This window comes from Centroberyx affinis, unplaced genomic scaffold (assembly GCF_046629955.1).
Source record: "Centroberyx affinis isolate AG114_WGS23_722 - 3 ecotype Tasmania unplaced genomic scaffold, CSIRO-AGI_Caff_v1 ptg005062l_1, whole genome shotgun sequence".
In the NCBI taxonomy this organism is placed as follows: Eukaryota; Metazoa; Chordata; class Actinopteri; order Beryciformes; family Berycidae; genus Centroberyx; species Centroberyx affinis.
In genome coordinates this window covers 507,301-532,479 of record NW_027282497.1, presented here as the reverse complement: position 1 = coordinate 532,479, position 25,179 = coordinate 507,301, and the positions used below count along the sequence as shown (strand labels likewise).

Sequence of the window (25,179 nt, the reverse complement as noted above, 5' to 3'; positions counted from 1 at the left end):
TAAGGCGGAAAGCGTCCGGGACAAGCTAGAAGAACATCATGTAGTTTATCTCGGGATATGTGAATTTAAAGACTCCTGGATCAACTTAGGCTTTTGTCGCCCCCCTTCTCGACCACCTGGAAACTGATCCGTGTTTTCAACATCCAACCGACATCATGTTCCTGCGCGGATCTAAAAAGCGACGGTCCAACCGCTCGGTAAGTGTGTGTTTTGTGCCATAACTTACCTTTCGACATGACTTTCACAAGTCTGTAAGTACATTAACGGGTTATATTACCCCTTTATGACACTACATATAATTTCGGAACAACTTCCACCCTTTGAAGAAATTTGTCTGTTTCATTGTAAAAGCAGACTACCAGGCTGTTCAAGTCAAACACAGACAACAACTCAAGTGCGACCATCATGTCCCACCTTTACCTGGCTTTTGAGACGGTGAATAGTTTTTGAGTGAAAATGGCCTATTTCTTCATTTGCACTTTCTGGTCCATACTACTGTATATGGTTTAAATATCCTCGGTACCAAAAAGTCCTACATTCTTTGTTTCTTGAGTCATTCCGGGCGTCCCGGGTGAGGACCGGACAAACTACGTCATAGAAATTTACCTGAGCAGGTTGGGAAGTGTTAGCTGTAACTTGAACATGCTTCTACTTTTGTCATGTTTTGATAATAACAACAATTAACTCTGTGCTAGGTTATGTTCCCAATTGTATATGGTCAGGTTACTGACTGTACCAACTCCAGCTTGTTTCCAAACCAGGCTCTTTGTGTCACAGTTAGCCATGAAACATCTGGCTCTTCAACAGACCTGGAATATATCCAAGCAGTAACTGTGAATCCCTCTGTAATTACACCAGGCAAAAATTCACATACTAAAGTGCGTCTACACACAGGTCTCAATAGCAGCCCATAGACCATATTCAACTTTTTCTGCACTAAAATCCTACGTTAGTAACTTTGCATGTGAGTTAATATAGGCCTAGTGTTTGCAATACACAGGCTATACAATTTCGCTGTGACATATCCTTTGCCTAAACCCTACTGTATAAGTGCTGTAACAGTAATTAAACACTGAGCATGACTATGTCCATGTATGGTCACTGCTCAAGTGTGCATGAGATTATTTAACACGACTAGGCCAGAAAGTAGCAACACTCTTAATGAAAACCATCAATATTGTTTGCAAGACTTCCTTACATCAGCTTGAAAAAGTGGATTTTGAATCATGTTACATTTCAGAGTCCATAATAATACATTAACTTAAGAATACGATCACTGCTCTGAGACCATTTTGTTGTAGTGAAGTTTGCGTGCAGAGATCCCCATTTCCCAGAGGTTTAATAGTGCAAAGTGTATCATAATCACTAGTGTAATATACACACAGTTCATGTGGTGTTTCTCACAAACTTTGCAAATTACATGGTCCTTAAAATCATGTGTAGATTATTGAGAGTGTGTGTGAGGTGTAGATTAGATAAGAGCTTCATCATCCTTTCCCTACTATTTATTTTTACTACACTTTAATATCACAAGTAAGATCATAATGCGCCATATAGCCTTTGTTCCTCTAATATTTAAAACGCCAAAATTGATGAGTATATCGACCAAAATGTTTGTTTCATCCTGCATTATAAATGAAAGTATAGTGTTGTGAAACTACCAGGATTAGTTGAGTCCACAAACTTTTTGGCCTAGAATGTAGTAGATCGTTCATATACAATGGGGAGGCCAACTTTGGACACCATATGAAGCTCATCATAATTCTTTCATAAAGAGATGCATGTGTCAAGTCAGACCCTTACAGTATTTTTTAAAGAATCTTAAATCTGTGCCTGTAATACAACCTGTTATACAAAATGTCATTGCTAGACAGTTATACTCTAGTCTGGTTCACATTATTTACTGTAAGACCTTTTATCAGATGGAGAGACTGCCAAAATATATTTGGATGCAAGATGCTGGGGTAATTGTTTTCCCAAGGCTTCACAGTCAATTCATATGGACATGTTTTACCTATAATATTCACATGCTTAAATGTAGTAACATCTATGAACAAATCCAATAGCAGAAAACAGAGTTATAGACTGATCAAATCCAGAAATCTTAATGCTCCTATGATACAACATAAGTCACACAAGTTTACAAAAATCTATGCACTTGGTATGAGCTTGTTATGCATTTCTTTTTTGAATCATATAGAAACCTGTACACTGAATCTGGGAAACAGTCTTCGCCAGTGATTTGAAGTGTCTGTACTGTTTCTGTGTGAATATCAGCTCAGGTAATTCTTCTTAGCGTCAGATGCCTTTAGATAGTGTGTTGTTGAATTTCTAGCAATTAAACAATGCTTAACATTTGTAATGAACTCTTCCCTTACATAAAGTCCCTTCACTGACAACATTGTCACAGTGGAGAACATTTCAGTTCACTCGCTGTTTGGTAAAGCTGTCCAGTTGACAAACGCTGTCCTTTGAGTTTACCTAAGGAACAGGAAACAGTGAACCATAAACCATAAGAGAAACAAGACTTGTTGCATCAAAGAGGGAGAATTTGGAGATGCTTGGCCTGCAGGTTGTATGTTTGATCTTGTCCGGTGAGGAGAGATGCATCTACCCAGCATGCCGAGGCAGCAAAGGCCCCTGACCCCTGACCTCTCCTGTTAATGTTTAACCCCTCAAACACCACAACACTGTGGTGTGGAGCAGAGCTCAAATGACTCATTTCCTTCTCTGATTCAAGTTAATGTATGTCATGAACTGTCAGTGTTTAAGTATTGAAAATGATCTTTCCTCAGTAGTAATGAATAAAGAGCTTTACTCAAACCTGGGGAGCACCAGTGTGGTCGTAATGAAAGCTTTTGGCTGTATGAATTATCTATTCTCTCCTGTTAGTGTAAGTAATCCCTGACTGCCAGTGCAGTCGCTTGCTGATGCCAGATAACAAAGCTGGAAAACTGTCAGTTTGTCCATTACCTGGTTACCTTGCTACCTTGGTAGCAAGAAAGAGCTCAAGCAAACCGAGTCAGCGCCACGTGATTAAACCCTACACCCACTTAGTGAAAACTAAAGAGCTGATATGAAAAGTCTGACGCCGTCGTAAGTGTGAGCATGTGAGCTAATGTGAACTTGAATGTAGGCTATTATTTACTTTCCCCACGCTTAGTTTAGAAGAAACTTCCTACCACCACTCCCATCACATCCTTCACTCCCAACACAATAGGCTAACCCCATTGTTGGGCCACAAACTTGATGCATTATCTTTTGTGGAAAGGTGAAAGGAAACACACATGAAACCCGCAAGTCTCTGTGCAGCCTTGACATGTAGGACACTGTCATGATAAGGAAACATTCAAGGAAATGTAAAACTAACCGGCAGGTGCCAATGTTCAAGGCTGAGGAGGATAGTGTGGAGTACCCAGGAATATGACGACAGCTTTTTCAGTTAAACTTTTTTCCATCTCATAATGTCGTTTGCCTTTGTGATCACATGGAGCGAACATCTCCCCTCTGTAATCACTATGCAGTGTTAATTAGAACCAGCTTGACAGGTTTTTTATGCATCTCAGGATCTGTTCACAGATCAGACCGTCTCCATGTCTCCTTTTTTTTCCGAGTGAAATTGGCCTCATTGGAAGGAGTTTGAATTGTCTCACTTTTATTGAATGGTGTGAACATTATTCAGCGTGTTCTCATGAAATACATACTCATTATTTCACTTAAGGGTCACCCACACATAAATTAGTAAGTGGCTTGCTGTCTCTTCCCACTAAATGCTTCAAGTAAATTTGAGCCTTTCTTCAGCATTCCTAATCCTCCTCTTCTCATTACATCGTGATTGTGCCCCTGCCTAACTCTTTCTCTTAATTACTGTCTTTCCTAAACTGAATGAGCATCCATGCTTTGTTGAGATGCATCGTTGCCAAGTCAAGTTAGGGATCATCAGCGGTGTGGCAGAGGATGTTAAGGCTTCACTGTTTGTTTAAACTTGTGTTATGACTGACAGCATTCCCCAAAGAGCAAATAAGTATGTGTGTCAAAGAATGTACAAATTTGCTTGAAGTGATATTTCCCGTTCATGGAACATTTGCACTTTTCAGTATGCACACTCCCAGAGAAGTTCAGGGGCAGCCGACCTCTGACATCAGCTGCCCTGCTATCACTTGTCACCACTGGCATTCAGGATTTTCCCTCTAGCTCTCAATATCAATAACTGGAAACAGGAAAAATTGCCTCTTGAAAAGTATAATCCAGGAAGCAATATGAAATCGTATTAATTGGATCTATTTTCTTTTTGTAGATGTGTTTGTAAATTGATTTTTAGACGCAGCTTTCAAAAAGAAGTAGTGACTACGGGTCCCCAGAGTGACCAGTTTAAGTGGATTGTTTTGTGTCCTGCTACAAAATTTTGTGCACTAAAACACGGACTGTTCTGCTTAACAGAGACTTCACTTTTAAGGTGCATCTGCAGTGCGTGAGTGGATGAAGAAGAGAATGAAAGGCTGAACATATGAATAAAGTGTTGTTTCTTTGTTTTTTTACTGTATGAGTGGACAGTGAGTAACACGCTGTAGGAGTGTAAACTTCTCAGGTCAGCTACGATTTCCAAAAGTGTTCTTATTCTGCAGCTGTCGTTCATTCTCTATAATCTCAGTAAATACATGTAATATTTATCGGATAGTGAATGCTGTGCTCTAGGCGTACAGACCCACACTGGTGTTAAATGTACTGGACTTTTCTCCTCTGTGCCCCCCAGAGTCAGTCACCATGTCAGTCTGACGGCTCAGGAACTCCCACCTAAGGAAATAGCAACTGAAAGGTCCAGTCACCCAGAAATCATTTGTACGCTCCATTTACCCCATCTTGTCACCTTTTATACCTGTGTCTGTTCAGATGAATCAGAGTGGTGATTAATATGGCAGTGGGGCTCAAGTCAAACCCCACTGTAGGTCTGTGTGTTGTCTCGCATGCAAGAGTGTGTGACATTGTGTTAAATGACATTGCAGGTGATAAAACAGCATGTGAATTATATCATAGTGGGGGGATATTCAGGACCAACTTGACTGTTACCACACTGCATATAGACATTGCAAATATCGTTACATCTCCACCCTGGAGCCATTTACAGAAATACTCAAACTAAATTACTGTGGCAAACATTATCTATGGTGCAAGCTTAATATAATCACATAAAGGGAAAACTCATCTTGCTTTTTTTATGCTACATGCTATTTACACAATCCTGTTCAGGTGACTTTGACATTACTGTAGTAGTGTAACATTTTCAGTAATATGAGAAAGAGCAACATTATGATAATTGCTCCTAGTTCACGTATCCATGGTTTCTGAATGCATTAGTAGAGTCCTTTCAGCCTGTAAAATGGTATCAGAGAGATAAGCAAAACAAACTCAATGTTGCCCCTAATAGCAGTAATGCATTGTATTTAATGAACATCTACTAACCAACAAAGTTAAATGACTGTAGGACTTTAACCATTATAACCTCGGGTAAAATTCCAATAAAAACTCCAAATGGGATAACAGGCTCGACATGAATGCTAGATAGTTAGATGCATTTTCCTTATGAGCTGCATGTGGTTGGAAAATAAAGATCAAAACCGCTGAGCAGGTATGCACAGGTACCTGCCTACCATATCGCATGTCTTCAGTTTATTGGTTTGCTTGTTGAAGTTAGTCTGTGTCCATGTATGCGCTTGCAAGTATTAGGCCTATGTATCTTCATGTGCATTTGTTCATGCAAGAGCAAAGATTGTGTCACTGAATGAAAGGGTTTTGACCATGCTATCATTCTTCAAGACCTTGCCAAAACAGCAGGAATCAGACGTTGAGGTAAACAGTTTCTCTCTGCAACAGGAACCTCTTGTTCACTCATGACAGTGGAGTGGAAAAGCAGCCTATAACCTCACAGAATATATCCCACCACAGGAAAAAGACACTGAGATAGGACTACATAGTTAAAAATGCCTTTACCAAGCAAGAAAGATCCAGTGATCGACACAGACACTTATTTTCTCTCAACAACAATCTCTTCTCAGAGTTAGGAGAGGTAGAGTGACGGCATCAGAGGAAAGGAAAGTGGAGACAGAGAGACTGCATGGAGAGGGAAAGGGTGCAGCTCTCATCCTGTGTCTGCTTCCTTCCTCTCATCTCTAAAAAGAGGCCTGTGTCTGCATAGACACACGCACACACACACACACACACACACACACTGTAGGACACAAGTAGAAGTCAGACATGAGGTAGTTGGTTTAGTGCTAAGCCGTTCAGTTGCTATTGGCCAAGTCAGATGCAAAGCTCAGCACTTTTGGCAAAAGGGATTTTTGGGATTTTTTCCCCCCCTCATCATATATCCCATCATTCAGCTTTAAAAAAACACACGCACAATATAACATTCCTCAAACTCAACAGTTGAGTCGGACCGTGAGGCTGAGCTAGGGGACTGGTCTAATACTCGGGGGTTTCTTTGGGGGTTAATTGCGTCAAATGGAGGGGAGCAATTTGGATCTGTCACGTCTGTTGGCATTCAGCAGGTTGTCTAACACACACTGACTGCAGGACTTTGTTTTCATTCATTACTGTGTTGAGTAGTGATGTGAACACTCATCAGGAGCTCTGCAGTGTTTTGGTCTGTGTCCAGAATCCATGTTTTTTTTTTTGAGTTGTAAGCAATCATGCTACAAGTAAGCAAAGAATCACATTTGAATGCAATGCTCAGAAGTGTATGCAAACTAACCAATCACCACCACTGTTGTGATTTTTGCATGATTCACAAGCTGTGTTAAATGCAAAGGCTTGTCTACACAGGAATTATATATTATGCAACCAGACTGTAACGCTGCATATCTCTGCTAGTTCAAACATACCTATGATGTAGGATGGAGGGGGATTTTTATATATTGTGGGGAGATACATAAATTAACTCTACTTGCCATAGAGTAATCTGTTGGAAATATATACAGCGCATACTCCACCCCAAACGCTATGGAACAAATGGCTGTGGGGATCGACTCTAAGCCCATTCTGCTCATGGCTTAAGTGGAATCAACACACAGTTACGATATGATGCTGTTGGAATTTCTCAGGCCATGTATAGTAAATACTGTATGTACCGCCTGTATTTTTTAACCTGATTGTCATGTGCCAAGTAAGGACGACGTTGCGTGGCCAATCGTGTGAGTTGAAGCTACTTTGTGTTGTTTCCAGCAGGAGGAAGAGGACCCAGACAGAGGACAGCCCTGTATGCGCTGTGGAGACCAGTGCCCCGGCTTCCGTGTGCATGGCTGGAGGTATGAACTGCTTGTTACCTTCACAGGAAATGTTTGTCTCGTATGTCCAGCTTCGGTAGGATCACAGTCTCCTGCTGCTTTTTGGATCTCATGTGCAACCGCTGTTATATAGACAACAGTCACTTAGAAGCAATGCCCAATATCAACTTTTTGGCTCATCTGCCAAGGGCTGGTAAACTAAGAAAATGTACTTGCCAAGAATAATTTTTACCAGGCAAATGAATTAATGACATTAGGTTACAATTTTCTTGAAATATGACCTACCCTAAATATGTCAATCCTACCTGTTTTAAGTGCCATTTCATGTACATAGATAGGTACTGTGTGAGTAGAATTGGAGTTGTAATTTAAGAGAGACAAGTTTTACTGGCATTTGGTGCTGGATGGGTGTTAATTTCTGACTCTGCTTAATAAGAATATAAGAATCTAAATTCATAGTTCTGGAGTTAAAAAAACATGTATTTGCACTGTGTGTGTGTATAGCTGCACGTGTCCCAGGAAGGACGGAAACATTACCGCTATTGAAAATCAGATTAACTGTCAGCTGTGTACATGATGAGGACAGATATACACTGACAGACAACAAACACGATGCAGCCAGGACACCACATGATATACACACTACTGATTGTGTAGGAGAAAGGTCATAAAGAATCGAGGCTACAGACGCATTAAGCCCCGACAGCAGTTAGGGCAGCTGCATTTTGTTTTAGTTGACATTATCTTCATGGGAAAACACGAGCACTATAGGGCAAAAGGATTACCAGTAGTCATCCTGTGACTTATATGCCCTAGGCTAGCCATAGTGTTGTGAACTTTTGATCGGGTCAGATTAAGTAGCACACACACACACACACACACATACATATGGATGTAGAGAGCTTGATATTAAGCCTCTTCCTACTGAATGTCACTGTGAAGAATGCCATCATTCATGCTGAAACTGGGGTGATATGGTGCGTTTACTGACCGGTAGGTCTTCGAGGTGAAAAGCATTGTGCGGCTCGATATTACAAATCATTTTCTTCATATATATCTTGATTTTAGACATTTGCACTTCAGCTGTGTGAAATGGCTGAGTGTTCATCTGGAACAAATTCTTATGGAAACAAGGGGAATTCCACTGGGCTCAAGGGTGAGCCTCGGTGTCTCCTATGATGTATGTATTGTGTCTCTGAGTATTTAGAGAGGGTTTTTGGAGCTCTAGAAATCTCTGTAGCAAAATGACTTACAATTCTTGTTAATCCTGATTTTCACTAAAGCACTGAGCCCCTGCCTATTTGCGTCTTTCATCTATTTGGGGAAGGAGCTGTTCAGCGCTGTCAGATGCCCTCCTGAACAACAATTTGTTTTCTCCTCTTGAGTGGGGTTTTGCCCCGCTTTTATTTGAGCCCTCTTCTCTCCCCTCTCCCTCCTTTAGTCCTTTAGTTTATATCCAGCTGGCTGGGTCTCTTGGTTAGTCTTAATCCTGTCCATCACGTTAATAAGATTAGGCCTTACTGCTGTGATAGGGCCCTAACCCTCTCCACCACTCCATACCTCCCTCCTTCTCACTCACTCTCACCCCTTTTATCCATCACACGCCTGCTTTTCCTTTTCAGATGCAATTTTTGCACTTTCTCAAATATTAATGTATAAAATAAAAGACAAAGTGGACATTTTCATGCCATAATACCTGCATTACATTGTTATACCAAAGCGTTGTGCAGCATTTAATTTCCAAACTAATTAATTATCTCTTTCCTTATTTATCACCTATTACAGTGAGCTGCAAATATTCACTATTTCAGAAGAAAAAAGCTTTATCATAACAGATTCTATATGTTATTCATTACATTTTTTTCACCTGACTCAAATAATGTCCACCATTCCAGCCCCTAAGTTAAAGGTTTTACACATAGCTTGATGAAAGAAGAAAGGAGGGAGCAAGCTTTCTGGTTTACGAATGCTGCATACACAAACACAGATGGGCGCTGCAGGGCTGAAGCCAACTGTGGCTTGGTGATTGAGAGAATAAAACAACAGGCACAGGAAATGCATTCTTTACGCAGCCAAAAGACTGTAATTGTATCTTGCCTTATCCAGTTCTGGTTCCTCTATTCAGGTCAAGACAAAAAGCTTAGAAGTTGGGGTGTAATCTAAAACACGTGTGCTGCACTGTACCTCAGACAGTCATACTCCAGCACACTCCGGTGTAAGCCTAGGCTATCTACTCATCCATTTGTTTACAGTATATGTTAATCTGCGTAGCACTAACACTAAGCTGTCGTCTATTTAGGTTTTTAGATGATACTATGGCAGGAGGACAGAGCTGAAACGACTTTTCAGTGAGGTGACAAAGGGAAACATCTTGTTTAAACGTCTGCCGGAGAGTGAGCGACGTGTTGCCGGGGGAGAGTGATTAAATGATTGAGATTTATGGGGGTCAGCGTTTAAGACCCCAGAGTCCACCACAAATCGCATCTTCCTTAATAACCCATTCAGAGTCACACCTTCCCCGCCAGAGAGGAGCAGCCAAGTGACCGTAAGCTCAGCTGCTGATGCTCGCTGAGAGGGAAGTGATCCATCTTCGGCCTGTGGTTTCTCAGACAGAGCTTATAAGCTGAGGTTGGGGGGCAGATGGCTCCTCCGCTGCCCAGCACAGGGAGAATTGAGTTACTTCTGACCCGCAGGTCCCCGCCACGCTTCAAAAGTGTTCGAAATCGCCACCGCTATTAGTCGGGGTGGCCATGCGGCGATTACTCAGTTACTAATTAGTGGCAGAGTGTTATAGGACCAGGTCCATCTGTTTCATAGAACCAGATCTAAGCAGGGCTTCACAATAACCGCTCCAATCAGCTGCAGTTATAGCTCATCACACCAGCAGCACATCTGAACCAGATTATTATCTTACTGCTGTTACACTGGATCCCACAGCAGTGTTAGTGACTGTGCACCGGCTTACTAGCCTATATAAATATATATTATAATATATATAATATCTATGAAAATGGTGGTATAGACCGGCTCTGTGAATGTTAAGTTGTCTTAAAACTGCATGACCCACTATTTATCACCATTAGTGCCAATTGTTGAATCTGATGCTGTGGCAGTTGAGTTGTGTTACTTAGATTTTTTTTGGCAGAAATAACAGAGATGAGAAGACCAGAGAGGCAAAGAAGAGAAAGATAAGTGACTGACAGGCAAGTAGGGTTAACAAGACTCCAAGGACAAAGGGTCTTTTCTAGCAGAAATGTCCTGATTGACATTTATCCCTGAGTGACTGACAAAGTGGTCAGATGAGCTGGTATGAGTTGAGACTTCTGTTGTGCCTCCACTGTGACTAAGAGTCACGCTGTCTGCTTGATATTTCACTAGAGACACTTTGTAGTCATGCATGCCCATCTTGATCACATAATATGCCATGCTGCATGGCATTGCTCATAGGCTCAAAGTCTGCTCCAGTTATTTCTAGGATTAAGAATTGCATCAAAGCAACAAAGGTCCATCTGTTGTGAATCAAGTTACTGCGGTCTGGTCAGAAAAGAATAAGATATAGTGAGTTTACTCTTTGTGATTTTCTCTTGGACTCCGGTGTTTCAGATTGATAACTTCAAAGGCAGTGTGAGTATATTGTAGGACTTACTTGCAATGTGTATTAGAAGTCTGTTGCCTGTGTACACCAGCTTATCTTAAGTCAATTTTGGAATCACATGAGCATGTGTGTACCCTCAAAACGGTGTTTGCATTTTCTGTAGTGCATGGTTGTGTTCAGTGTGATGAAGCCACCTATTGTTTGGTCCCACTCTATCAGCATGGAAGAGGGTGGGAGTCAAGGGGGGGGCATTGAAAAGAGACGCACAGACAGAGAAATTACCACATGAAGAGGAGCTGCCTACAATATCCTGCTCCTACTGACAGCCAGCCAGCAGGCAGGAAGCACTATGTGGCTGTTGGATGCAAACCTTAACAGTTTCAGTGGAACGCCAGTCTGGATGGGACAGTGTCAACAGGACAACATGGACTAATTTGTGAAGATAACAACAGGTAATGAAGCCGCCATATTTTACTGTCTTACAGGATTAGGGGCACTAGAAAATCAAACAGTCATTACGTTGGAAGACATGGGTTGAGTTGAACGTTTTTTGTGTTTAGCAGATTATGTTTGTTCTTGATGTCGTGATGTTTATTCTTGTGGCTCATAGCCTGTGTTTATGTTGTTTATAAAATCTCTATGGGCAAGTGTGAGACTTGATGTTCATGTACAGGTAGTTTTGTTACTTGTTTCAACTGTTTGCTGCCTTAAATACGTTGCCTATGTGGTATTTTCATGCAGGACTCACATTCCACTCTGTGCTACACTTTAACTTGAAAAAGACTGAGTTTGACAGTAGGCTAATATATTAGTGACTGAACTCAGTCCCCTTCTGGGATCCAGGACTGGGGCTAATGGGAGTTTTAATGTATGCCAAAATGTTTGCCAAAATGGCAGCTAAAATCCACACAGCCAAGGGTAATTAAGACTGTGGTACTTCCAGAAGTTAAAATCATCTTATTTAGCTCAGTGGGTGTGAGTGCCATATGTGGGGGGTGTAGTTACAATATTTAGTTCATATTTATCTGTGTACAGCATTACAGCGGCCTTTCAAAAGCCTTCTCAGCATGACAGAGCAGGATCCCTGTTGGGAGGCTGTCCTGCCTCTTAGCATCCTCCATCAGTCTGCTTTACATGGGGGATTATCTGTAGCCAGTATAGTCCCTGTTTACACAAACAAAAAGAAAAATACATCAACAACAACAACAGAGGCAGCAGTCTTGCAGCAACAGAGCTTCAGTCCAGCAAGTTATGATGCAACCAGGAGTTCAGAGGCAGATCATGAATTCCTGTCCAAAACAGCATCTGCTGTGTCTCCTGCTAATGACAGGCATGGCAGGTTGTGGATTCAGTGTAGCACAAAAAAACCTCTCATGTCTTGGCTTTTATTTCTCCAACTAGCACAGCTCTATTATACACAAATATTGTAGGAAACCAGAAATATTTTCCTTTTGTCTGTGTACTTTTGTTTTGACCGTTGCACTCCTTACCAATGGCTGCTTGTAATGTTGCCATTCAGAAATTTAAGATCATAGTCCCCCAAAATGAAATCGGAGGGACTGTGATTTGGACTCCATCCCTTTGTCTATTCGTCTGTCAAATGTGATGTTTCAGACACCACTAGTCTGATCTTGACGGCTGTTTGGGAAATTATGCACTTTGACAAATTTTACTGATTAGTCCAAGGGGCCACTGCAATTCCAAGTCCAATAAAAAAATTTAACAAGCCATGTCTCCTGAAATTTGCCTCCAGGACAGTGTATGCTAGATTTGATTTTCCACCATTTTGAATGTCTTGAAAAAGTTTTCCCTCTAAGTCTTTTTAATTTTTGGACCTGTCAACACCAAACTTGGTACACAGCCTGAGGAGTCATAGCCTAGATACACCAATAATACATCAGTGGCTGTTGACTCAAAAAGTTGGAGAGGGCAGGGCTCGGCATGACAGGGCTTGGTAAATTGCAGTGTAAAAAGTTATGGTTCAAAAATGTAGGGCTATTAAGTTTACTGTACTCAAGACTACGCAACCTACTTTTTAAAGAAAAAAACAGGGAGGATCATCCTCCTTATCTTCTATGGAAAAGCCTCCGCTGAGCTATACAACATATAATATACAGTACACTCTCTACTATATACATTTACACATATACTATTAATGGGGGGGGCATTGCTGCTTGTAGTTGCTGATTTGCTCAAGAGGAGACTATCATCTGTGGGGTCGACATGTTTACTGTTGCCTTGTACTTGTATTGAGTCGCTCTGGATAAGTTTAACACACATTTAATGCACTGTTGGCATGTACACTAATCAGGCTTCAATCCAGCTTCAGCCCTAATGGAAAGATATCAGGAAACAAGCCAGAAAAAAACCAAAAGAGAAACATATGGGTTGATCCTCTCATGAATACTTTCTTGCCCCAAATGCATTCAAAATGGCTCTTTGTCATGTCTTAATTACTATAGGTTGCATGTGAGACTTGGCAGCCTCTGGTGATTATATCCCTGTTAGGAAGGATACTGGTGGAGGATACTGGTGGAGGGTGCTGGTGGAGGCGATGTACATCTGGATAGAAAGGTCTAGTTGTCATTGCATGCTGCTTTGTCATCTGCACCATCGTGCTGTCTCCCCTGCCCACTTACATAGGCATGCGTGCTGTGGCCCCCTCCCCCCTCCACACACACACACACACACACACACACACACAGACATACACATACACATACAAATACACATACACAAACACAGCTGGGGCCGGATTCGCCCAGCATGGCTTATCCTAAGCTGAGTTACTGTGTTTACTATTATTTATATTGGTCCTACCTGCCTGGCAACCATGGCCATATAAGGGGCCGAGCGAGGACAGCATGCAGCAGCACAGCAGCTCAATACAAGCTGTGTGTTCTCTGTGTTCGGTCGCTCTGTCCTGGGATAGAAAAAAGATGTTTGGCACCTCTTGTACCCCATTTCTTGTGTCTGTTTTGTGGTAAACTCGTTGACAATTAACTCACATGCACACACAATTATTTGGAGACTAGTTAGCGACAGGAAGAACACTAGTGCTCACTTAAATTTGAACGATGGAAGGTAATGAGTTAGGTGGAAGACTTTGTATGAGAGGATTGGAAATTGAGTTCATATGGAGTTTATGAGTTTGTGTGTGTGTGTGTGTGTGTGTGTGTGTGTGTGTGGCGTTTTGGCGGTGGGGGTTGGGTTGGGTGTTGAAATAAAGCAGCTTTGTGCCTTATGAACTTGAGCCACAAGTACCAGCTGGCAGGCTGTTATGCAATGACAACAGAGATGCACATACACAGTATATGGTGCATATGGCCACAATGTTGCATCCACACATACATGACACCCCCCCTCCACCCCCACCCCCCGCCTCTCTTTGTGTGGGCCCTTTATTCTGACTCCAGCAGTCCCACACACAGACAGTCAGACCCACTGCCAGATTGAGTGTGGTGAGGAGTCAGAGAGGAGGGGGGGTGGAGGGGGGTAGTATGAGGCAGAGGGAGATTATTTCTCCCATCTTCTCTTCCCTCTCTTAACTGCCGTGGGATTGACAGCCAGGCTTACGTCAGCGACCTCATTTCCTGCTTGGCTGGTGCCGCAGAAAGGTGGTTGGAATGTGCTGGTCCTGATGCAGATTTGGTGAGATGTTTGATACTGGATGGATGCTGGTGTAACGTGGACACAACCTGGTCTAGACAGACGAACCGCAGCAACATCAGTGATGGGAATCGGGCTCAAGTTTACTTCAGCTTTGTGTACGCAGTAACACTCCAGATTTTCAGTTTTGACTTTTCCTCAACATTTTTGAATGTGCTGGAGATAATCCCGTGTATGTTTGTGTTTTTGTGTTAAATCCTCTCCTGGAGCGACACCTGTTGTTGTATTAGTAATTTTTGGCTGCAGGGAGCTGCTGAGTCAAACTCAAGAATGTCTGTGGGCTGGGTACTGACATCATGTCTCCAACGCAAAGTATGTTCATAAATTATATGACTCCTCACTGTGGGAGTGCCTGTATGAGTGCAGTGTAAAAAAAGAGAAGGTGCAGCCTCTACTGCATGTCTGTGTGTCTTCACTTAGGGAGCCATACTGTTTGTGTTTGATTAAGGAACTGGCTTATGGAGAGCTTCTCTTGGGGATGAATTGTGGGGACACACAACTGAATGATCAGCTTACCAGCCTCTTTGCAATAATAATCCTATTTTTAAGATTATTTCTGCATTTCTGCTTTGTTAGGTAGTGCAGGTAGAGAGTGACTGATATACAACAAAAGCCCTGAGCCAGGTTCGAACCACATTGCATAACATTGCGGTATGCACCTTAGTACTTGAAGCACCAGGAGAATCCACCTCTGATATTTTTAGAGTGCCAGTGCATGTCTGACCTCTGATCAGCTTGTATTGTACCTCAGCACAGAAGTATGAAAGTGTGAATCCAAAAAGCTGTCCTTGCCTCCACAGGAAGATCTGTGTGCACTGTAAGTGTGTGCGAGAGGAGCATGCCGTGCGCTCAGTGCCGGGCCAGCTGGAAAAGATGATGACGAAGCTGGTCTCCGACTTCCAGAGACACTCCATCTCTGACGACGACTCGGGCTGCGCCTCCGAGGAGTACGCCTGGGTCCCACCTGGGCTCAAGCCTGAACAGGTCACAACCAGCGCACACACAAGACACAAGACAGATACATTTGTACTACACAAGCATGTACGATGCACACATTCACTGCATGGACATGTCCACACATATACTCAAACACTTTGATACTTGCATATGCATGGGAAAGAAAAATAAGTAATTCAGTGTTTTAGATTTATAGTAACTGAAAAAAGAAAGAGCTCTGTACAACATATGATGTTTTTGTCGTTTTTTCTTTTTGTCTTCTCATACAGGTATACCAGTATTTCAGCTGTATACCAGAGGACAGGGTGCCTTATGTGAACAGTCCAGGAGAGAGAAACCGCATCAAACAGCTGCTCCACCAGCTACCAGCCCATGACAGTGAGGTAACACCACTTTTATTGTAGTTTTTATTGGAGTTTGTTGGAGATTGGAGTGTATTGGAGTTTGATTGTCCCAGACCTGGGGCTTCACTACTGCTGTATTGTTATAGTGTGGTGATATGGCAGCTTTATACACTCCTTGAATCTTGCAAGTTTACTAGACTGTAGTCATCGCATGGCTCAGCATTGTAACCGGACTGCAACAGCTGCAGTTGATCCTTCTTCCTGGCCCTAAGAGGTGAATGTGGTTTATAGATTCTTTCAGCGCCCGTATATCAACAAGAGTGTCTGTGTGTTTTCTTCCAGCCCCAATACTGTAACTCTCTGGATGACGAGGAGAAGAAGGAGCTGCGTCTGTTCAGTCAGCAGAGGAAGAGGGAAAACTTGGGCAGAGGCATCGTCAGACTCTTCCCAGTAACCATGACGGGAGCCATCTGCCAACAGGTAGACTGTGTCTCTGTAATATTCATGTATGCGAGAGCAGGGCTATTAAAAAAAAATCAGAGCCACACAGAATTTGAATTTATTTTTATGAGACAGGAGCGATTTCAGGTGCAAGTAGGTGCAGGTATTGCTCAGGGGCCACAATGCTCACTGGGATGTAATGTTTATAGAGCTGCATAAGCAAACTGCTGAGCGAAACTGACACATTAGAGCTTTTTACCATTAGTAAGAGGATATACCATCGAACTTCCTTCCCACTCCACCCTCATCCGCCCACCTCTGTTTTTCCAGTGCGGCAGGCAGATCAGCGGCGGGGACATAGCGGTGTTTGCCAGTCGGGCCGGGAATGGCAGCTGCTGGCACCCTCAGTGTTTCCAGTGCGCCTCCTGCAGCGAGCTGCTGGTCGATCTGATCTACTTCTACCAGGACGGGCAGATCTACTGCGGCCGGCACCACGCTGAGAGGCTCAAGCCCCGCTGCCAGGCCTGCGATGAGGTGACTGTCTGACCCGCTCACCAAGATCTCACCCTGTGTCTCACCAGCAGCATTAGATCACAGCGGGCCTCTGGGGACACGGTTTAGTAAGAGTCAGAGAGCAGGAAACATATTGATTCCTTTAGTCAGGAGGTAACCTGTGTTTTCTCATCATTAAATGAATCATCAGCCCCTGTCAGCGGCTTTACTACTGCCGTATTTCATAATTTCCCCTGATCTCTGCATATTAGAAGTTTGTAGGGAATAAAGCCAACACTTCCCCCTGCTGTCAGGCTCCACTTGTTTTGAATGGCCTCTCTATGTGTGACTTAAGAGATTAGCTGACGTAGTCCACTAATAGATCTGGCACAACTGACCTAGAAGAGTTCTTTGGACCCAGACGACAGCTAAGCCTGCAACAGGAGGGCGCAGATAGCATCTTTTTTTATATCTTATTAACCCAAATCCTCAGCACTCTCTTTTTTCTATGATCGTAACTTGTTTACTTCTCTAGCCGTGAAATCATTACGGCTGTGCTGAGCGACCGCTCTTTCGCTCTCTCTCGATTCCAGATCATTCTAGCGGACGAGTGTACAGAGGCAGAGGGGAGACACTGGCACATGAAGCACTTCTGTTGTTTTGAGTGCGAGGCGGCACTGGGCGGTCAGCGTTACATCATGAGGGAGAGTCGGCCGTACTGCTGCTCCTGCTATGAGTCCCTCTACGCAGAATACTGTGATACCTGCGGAGAACACATAGGTACTGAATTAAGTTTTAAAAGTCTGTACTTTACTGTGATTTTAGTACAGCTAAGAGGCGTTCTTAAGTAGGATGAGAAGCAGTGGTAACATCATTGTAATAAAGAGTGCAAACGGTCAAAAATACTTTATTTTTGATGAATAATTAAATGTTATTCTTCTGCCAAGCAATATAGTTCTTGACCAGTAGATAAAGCTAAGTCACATGTAAGTAGTGGTATGATTGGTGATTTTTGGTTAGTGCATTAATATTTAAATTAGCTGTTGCAGGTGTGTGTTTATCATTATTTATTTAGAATGGCTTCAAACATAACTCTGAGGAACCACTGAGATACATACATACTGTATATACACATACTGTAATCATAAAAATACACGTCTCTATTATTGTTCGCCCATTTTCAAGTTGTGCAGCTTACACAAATGCTATGTGTAATAATGACATAATTCCCTCTCAGGTATAGACCAGGGCCAGATGACGTACGAGGGCCAACACTGGCACGCCGTGGAGTCGTGTTTCTGCTGCGCCCGCTGTCGACTTCCGCTGCTGGGGCGACCCTTCCTCCCTCGAGGGGGTCTCATCTTCTGCTCCAGGCCCTGTTCGTTGGGCGAGGACCCCGATAACTCAGACTCCTGTGACTCGGCGCTGCAGAGCAGGCCGCCTCAGCACAGACGCTGTGGGACAGCAGAGAAAACCCAGCAGCCACAGCGCGGTTCCCCACAACAGCCACCAGAGGGCGCCAACCCCCCCATAACGCCTGGAAAAGACTGCATTCATACTGCAGTGGAAAACAGAGGTGAATGCGTTGGTGTGGTAGTCAGGTCTTGTGGAGGTCAAGCATTGAGACAAGCTTGACCCAGTGAAAACATGTTTTAGACAGACTTTAAACTATTATTTTCTCTTTATTTCAACACGTGTCTGCTCTGCTTCTCTCAGGTGTCCACTGCACTACTCAAGTTCAAAATGGAGTTCCTTCACCCAGTGGTCATCCTTTCCCCAGAGGCTCCTTCTCGCCCCTTCCCCACATTCATCTAGGAAACGGCTTAGGGCCATCTTGGCCTGATGACCTGCCGCATTACAGTTTACTGCCAGCAGACGTCAAACCTCCAGTTAGTGGTCTTGTGTTCCAGGCAGAGCTAAATGGATATACTGGACACCCGCTAACTAGCATTAACTCCAGAGGAACCTCTACTGCTAAGGACTGTAGGAACTGGGTGGAACAGAGTAGTCAAGTTATGCAAGGTATCAGAAATCACTGAAAGCTCATGTACTACCTAATAGAAAAAAGATTTTGTCAGTATTCTCATACCGTAACACAGACTTCACCTCTATGTGATGCGCATTACCCTTGTTGAAATCTGTCCATGTTTTTGTTAAACAATTAATTTGTTCTAATTTGGGCTTTGTTTAACTATAACATTCCCCCCAACTCTCTATTCTCAGTGTTTCTTCCCCAGAAAAGCTCCGTGTCACAAGTTAACCACCTCGTTCCACCTGAGTCGCCTCCTCTCCCCCCCAGCATCCCGCCGCCGCTGCCCACCAAGTCTCGGGATTTGACGCCCCGGGATTCACCGCCACCAAGTCTCCCCCAGCCAGAGGACGGACCCTCCGACACTCCCACACCCCAGTTCTCTCGCAGTGGGACGGCCAGGGTCAGCTTCAGAGAACCAATCAGCAGCAGCTATTCTGTCGATGAGGATGAGGATGATGACGAAGAGGAGAATGAGGAGGAGCGAGCAGAGGGCGAGGAAAACCAGCCAGATGAGGATGAGATGGAGGGCGGTTTTGGACGCAGGTTACACCTACAGAAAGGCATTCCACCTCAGATGGATCTACTGGGTAAGAAAATGCTTTGGACTTACCTTCTGCTTTTGGAGAATTAAACTTTTCTTTTCTTTCGTCATAATTGTCCCTTCTCTCTCAAACCTGTTCCAAACAGATGGATCCTGTTACCACCAGCGTAGTTTGCGGAGAGGGTGGAGCCGTTGCCGCATCCCCTCAGACTCCACCCTCCACCTGGGCACAGAGAGGCGCTTCCGACGCTCCCGGCCCGACCGTCCCCGGCTGGAAACCCTGGACTGGAGAGGCGAGAAGGAGAGGGACAGGGGCCCCGCCAACGCCCCCTCGCTCACCCTCCAGCCGGGCCAGTACAAACACGAAGACTGTTCCACCTGCTCCTCGTCCTCAGACTCGGAGGAAGAAGGCTTCTTCCTGGGCCAGCCCATACCGCTGCCCCCGCAGCTCCGAAGGCAGCAGCCCGAGGAGGGCAAAGACAGAGAGGGAGAAGGGGAGAGGGAGAGGGAGGTGGAGAAAGAGTGGGGGTTGAGAGGCAGCATAAGGCGGAGGAGGGCCCACAGCCTCGGGGCGAAGGACAAAGATAAAAACTGTGCCATCTCCTAACACCGACAACTCGCAACGTAGAAACACAGCATATTATTTTCTAAATGACTGGGCAAGAGACATTTGTTATGTAAGCAGAGTTTTCTCACTTCTGTTTTCCAGCTGTTCATCAGGTTTAGGAGGCTGACATAGACTTTGTTGAATCCAATACACCTATGCAGACTTTTCCAAAGGTGGACTACAGCCATCGTTCCACAGGAGTGCACCAACAGACTTCTTAGCAAAGGAAAGCAAAAGAAACCTCAGAAAAGTCACTACCAATAAACAAGATGTGACTGTAGAATGATGATAAACACACAATGTATGAATCATGGTTTGAATTTGTCAGTGTAAAAGTGATTCATGATAATGAGGTGTCTTTAAATTTTTTTTACATTCTTGGACTGTTGATGGAATGATTTATGGAGTCCTCAGATTCAAACACTGTAGTGTGTTTAACAGTAACTGTTGTCAACATGCAGTCAGGTGATCACTGAGTTTACATATTCCCACCAGTCACACATGCAAACCTGGCGTGTGTGATCAGGAACTGGCAGCCCAATTGTTTTCAAGCCCATTCCTCCAACATGGTTTGCAAAAGGAACAACAACTGAGTTATATCTTCTTTCTTATTGTATTTCCACCTTTTCTTCTGTGCTCTTATGTGCAATTTTACATGGCTGTGATGTTATGTTACAGTTATGAATACTAGTTGGCCAAATATCATGGGGTGACTGTGTGATGACTAAAACAAACCATGGTAGTTTTATACTGTGTAAATCAAAAGGATATCTATTTGTGTGCGTATTGGAGGGTCACCTATGGTTGTTGTTAGTGTGTGTTGTACAGTCTGCAAAGGAAATAATGCAAAATCTATATGCATTTTTTGAGTCTCTGATCAAAACAAATCTTATTTCTTCAGTTATTTTTATATTCTTGGGTGTAGGTCACTGTTCCTTTTTATTTTGTGGGATAAGACAGTATCAAACTGCATTTCCAGAGATTATGATGGTAGTTTCTGTTCTGATTCTGTAAGACAATTTTATGATAACATTAAATTTGTCTAAATCGTTTTTCTGTTGTGCTTTATTTTCACACTGATTACTAATACCTATTACCTATGCAACAACATTGTAAGATTTAGGATTGTTTTCATGATTTGTATAGTGACAAACACATTGATGTCTATGGTACCAACAAACAGAGAGTGTTTCTCATACAACAACATAAGACTTGGTCACATGACCAGAGAAGTCAGTCTGCTTCCTTGTGTGAGAGTGATTGGACCAACCAGCCAGGAGGGGGAGGGCACAGGAGGAGCACATGAGTTGTCAAACAGGTTTATCTTGTGCACTGCTTAGTGGTTTCACACACATTCACACGCATTCTCTCCAGCAGGATTGTACAGTCCCTCTGCATTGTGGCAGGCCGGGCTACAAGGAGAGGCCCAGAGCTCAGGAGTTCAACAGGGATTTCCTAGGTGAGTTATCTTTGGAAAGTCCAAAATCCTGTCTTTGAGATTGTGCCCAAACAGCTAACAACTAACCAACGCCTTCGTACAAACAGACTTGTCAGGACAAGACTGAGCATAGGCCTTGACTGTGCTTTGTGGGACCTTTTCAGCTGTTTACCTGCCTTGTGTGTTTCTATTTGTCTCTGGCTTCCTGTTTCACTCCATGTTTGTCTGCTCCTCTCCAAAACAGAACATGCAAGGACTTGACTCAGAGAAACACAAAATTGGAGGTTCTATTTTTGTTAGCCTGACCGACCTCTTCACATTCTTCTGCGGTTTGTGATACAGTACTACCTTAATGATGTGCCATAAATCATGGTGCCAAATGCTCTCACTCATTATCGGCGAAGGGAGTTCAGTGAGTTTTATAAGTCGGGGAGATCTGGAGACATCAAGGTTGTGTCACAGAGGTAAGCCGGGCAGAAAGCTGAATAGCTCTATCAGCAGGAGTTTGGCCTGGCTCAGACTGGAATGAGAAATATGTTGAGAATGTGACTGGCAGATGCAGACTATTCAAGCGGCACATTTTAAACACACACACGCTTTCCTCTTAAGGACACGCAGAAGTGTTTTATTATCCAAATTAACATACCTGTGTTTGCCAAGTTCATTATTATGACCTCCACTACAGTCAAAGGCTTACAGGTGTAAACAGAGAGGGATGGTTTATGACTTTGCTGGACCTGTAGAGTGTTGTAGCTCAGGGGGAAGCCCACTACAAAGCCTAGCAACTGGGAGCTTTATTTAAAGATGAGGAAACATTGTTCCCCTAACAGCTGTTGGTGTGTGTGATAGGCTCTGTCTAAGTGTGCCTCCAAACAATAGCTTGTTGACAGCTGTCCTGCTGCAACCCCCCACCCCTCCCTCTCTCTCTCTCTCTCTCACTCTCACTCTCTCTCTCACACACAAACACACACACTTTCTTCTGCCACTCTCACTCTTTTCACAGGCCCCATAGTGACTGAAAATGAAGTGTCAGTTGTATTGTGTGTTTGTCTAAGGAGAGATGGATGGGTGGGAGTAATTGTTCACATTTGTCGGCACTGGCAGCCAATGAACTTATAAGATATATAATGTTTGAAGCTGGTGATTGGCTGCATCCTAAAGTTTCCTTAGTGAAAGGGGGAGGGACTATGGCAGTAGACTTGTTGAGTCTGCAGTGTGCTGTGTTGGAGTGCTAAAAGAGCGTCAGACAAAGAGATGCTTGTCTCTTGAGGTAAATGTTTGTATATGTTCATCTGAATTCTTTGTTTATCTGTCTCTGTTTTACATATGCTCCTGGCAGACGGTTTACTAGTGTTTTACTGATGTCTTTGTTTGCATTGCTGTTTGCTGATGCGGTGTCTCTCTTTTCCCACAGGAAGTCCAAATGTCAAGGCACTAGGGTTCAAGTGAGATGCTGGAGTTATATCTCTTCAAGAGTGAAACGGAGCTGATCATGAGAGCAACTTAGACGGACTGTCTTTACTTCTGTAGAACAAAGTGAGGACATTTATGCCAAGGTGGCCAAAGAAAAAGCTGTAAATAGAAGGTGGACAAGGACGGGCCGACTACTGCCTACTCCCCATCTCTTTAGCATAATGCCTGTGGAGGCTCTCCAGTCCCCGCTGAGGCAACCAGTGAGGACTGCTGGTGCAGCTACACCCCCGCGCCTGCGGCCCAAGGGGCCAGCGGGGCCGGACTTCTACCGGCAATGCCCGACAGCAGCAGGAAGACCAAAGCAAAGTGCAGTGGAGAGGCTGGAAGCAGACAAGGCTAAATATGTCAAGAGTCAGGTTGCCCTCTCCAAGCAGCAGCCAGTTAGAGCTGCTGAAGTGCGGAAGCCTCTGCTAATATCGAGCACAACGCTGCGGCCCACCAGGAAGACCCCGACCCGCCCAGCAACACAGCAGGGGGGCGTCCCGCTCAACCTGGAGCACCTGAGCAACCTGATCAGCGGGGTGAACGATGGGCCTCTCCCCACTACCACAATAAGTCACAATCCTGACTGCGCTACCACTACACATAGCTCTCCCTACCCCAGCCCTGCGGGGGCAGAGCACAAAGCAGAGAGACCCTGTCCTCCCCGTCCTGACTGGTCCAGTCCAGCTAAGGTGAGGTTGCAGGCCTCTGGCCCGGCCAGAGCAGAGAACCTTAGTCCTGCTGGGTCTCCGGCTGCAGTGGCCATACGCAGAGTGGACGTCATGCCCCCGGCCGGGCTGCTGAGGACGCCCTGCAGACTGCAGCAGTACATCCGGCAGCCTCTTCAGCCCGTACCTTTACATTCCCAGTTTCCACTCCGCCCAGCTACTTCCAACCTGCGTCTCTTCCTCCCCAGAACAACACCCGGTCCCTCTCCTCTGAAACCTGTTCTTGCTCCATCTAAACCTGACCCCCTTCCCTCCTCTCCTGTCAGGGCCCACCACCCTGCCCCACCTCCTCCTTCCCTCCCTGTTTTCCCCCCTCCTTCCCCAGCGATTACTCGTTTGTCTTCCTCCAGCTCCAGGAAACGTCCCTCTCTGACCCGTTCCAAATCAGACATGAGTGACCGATACTCCCGAGCCGGGACAGAGCTGGAGCGCTTCTTCAACCTGTGCGGTCTGGACCCTTCGGAGCTGCAGGTGTTGACGGGACGCGGTTCTGACATTGTGTCCATGACCCGTTTCCGTAGTGCCAGCGCTCCGGGGTCTGAGTGCGCAGGTTCTGGCAGAGAGGATGAGGATGAGGAGAATGGTGGTGACGCTGCGGAGCGAGTTCCCTATGGGATCTCTGTCATTGAGAGAAATGCAAGAGTGATCAAATGGTTGTATGGACTCCGTCAGGCCAAGGACAATGCTAGTAACAGCACCAACTTGTAGGATTATGGTAAATGGATGTGTAGTAAACTGGTCTAAAGTAAAAACTACCTAAAAAAAATGATAATTATGACAACATTTCAGAACTCATGGATGATGATTGGAGCCTATGATTAAACTGGTAGTAAATTGAGGTATTTGTTCATTCATAAATTTGGTTTACAGCTTAGTGTTGGACGGAATTTGTTTGACACTTCATTCCTGATTGGTTCCCCCTGATTGGTTGATTACAAAAGTGAAACTTTTGCATTGAAATTTTGATTTTGGTTAATTACAGATCAAGGAGTGATATTGTTACTCTGATAGACTTAAAAGGTTTTCTTTTGTTTTGTTGTTATTATTATTTTGACTTTTCAAAAGGTTTTCCTGTCTCATACTGGGGCTGTTAAGTATATTGTTGTAGTTGTCCTGCTATTGGAATATCATGAATGGTCAACAAATCACTTTCTGTGTCTGTAAATAACAGCATTAAAAATTTAATGACACAAGCATCATGTTAAGCCCTGTGTCATGCTCTGTTCATTTATCTTAGAGAATCACACCAAAAACATTAAAATAAAGATTTCCACTTAGGAGTCCCAACAGAAGTGAATCAGTCCAGGGATCCAATCTGATAGTTCACACCAGTTTTAGTGATGATTTGAAGCAGAATTGCAGGTATGAATGTAGATGAGGAAGTAGCATAAGAAAGTGTGAAACCCATAATCAAAATATCATTTGTAATGTTTTCTCATATCATTAAGATCTAGGAAATTAAATGATCGTGATTTCAAACAGCTATTTTTCATTTTGCCAATGATGCTCTTAAGGAGCTTGTTTTTTCGGCTTCAGCCTGTCCACTGCTCTCTGCTGTGGCCTTGATGCTGCTGTCAGGCTTTGGGTAGAAATCTTT

At 43.9% G+C, this 25,179-nt stretch overlaps 2 protein-coding genes across 3 annotated transcripts; both read left to right on the top strand.

Annotated features, from left to right (window-relative positions):
* Nucleotides 1–7: 7 nt before the first annotated feature.
* On the top strand, nucleotides 8–20,972 carry prickle3 (prickle homolog 3). Its single transcript, XM_071545851.1, has 11 exons — nucleotides 8–197; nucleotides 7,222–7,304; nucleotides 15,348–15,531; nucleotides 15,774–15,887; nucleotides 16,191–16,328; nucleotides 16,620–16,823; nucleotides 17,375–17,561; nucleotides 18,019–18,357; nucleotides 18,498–18,803; nucleotides 19,005–19,400; nucleotides 19,501–20,972. The coding sequence occupies exons 1-11, from the start codon at nucleotides 156–158 to the stop codon at nucleotides 19,959–19,961; spliced, it is 2,454 nt and encodes an 817-aa protein (XP_071401952.1). The 5' UTR covers nucleotides 8–155; the 3' UTR covers nucleotides 19,962–20,972.
* A 327-nt stretch (nucleotides 20,973–21,299) lies between these two features.
* fam110a (family with sequence similarity 110 member A) lies at nucleotides 21,300–24,956 on the top strand. Of its 2 annotated transcripts, none has more exons than XM_071545889.1 (2): nucleotides 21,300–21,420; nucleotides 22,814–24,956. In XM_071545889.1, the coding sequence occupies exon 2, from the start codon at nucleotides 23,034–23,036 to the stop codon at nucleotides 24,288–24,290; it is 1,257 nt and encodes a 418-aa protein (XP_071401990.1). In that variant the 5' UTR covers nucleotides 21,300–21,420; nucleotides 22,814–23,033; the 3' UTR covers nucleotides 24,291–24,956. The 2 variants fall into 2 exon arrangements, with proteins under 2 accessions (XP_071401990.1, XP_071401991.1); XM_071545890.1 differs by lacking the exon at nucleotides 21,300–21,420 and adding an exon at nucleotides 22,554–22,669.
* The last annotated feature ends 223 nt before the right edge of the window (nucleotides 24,957–25,179 follow it).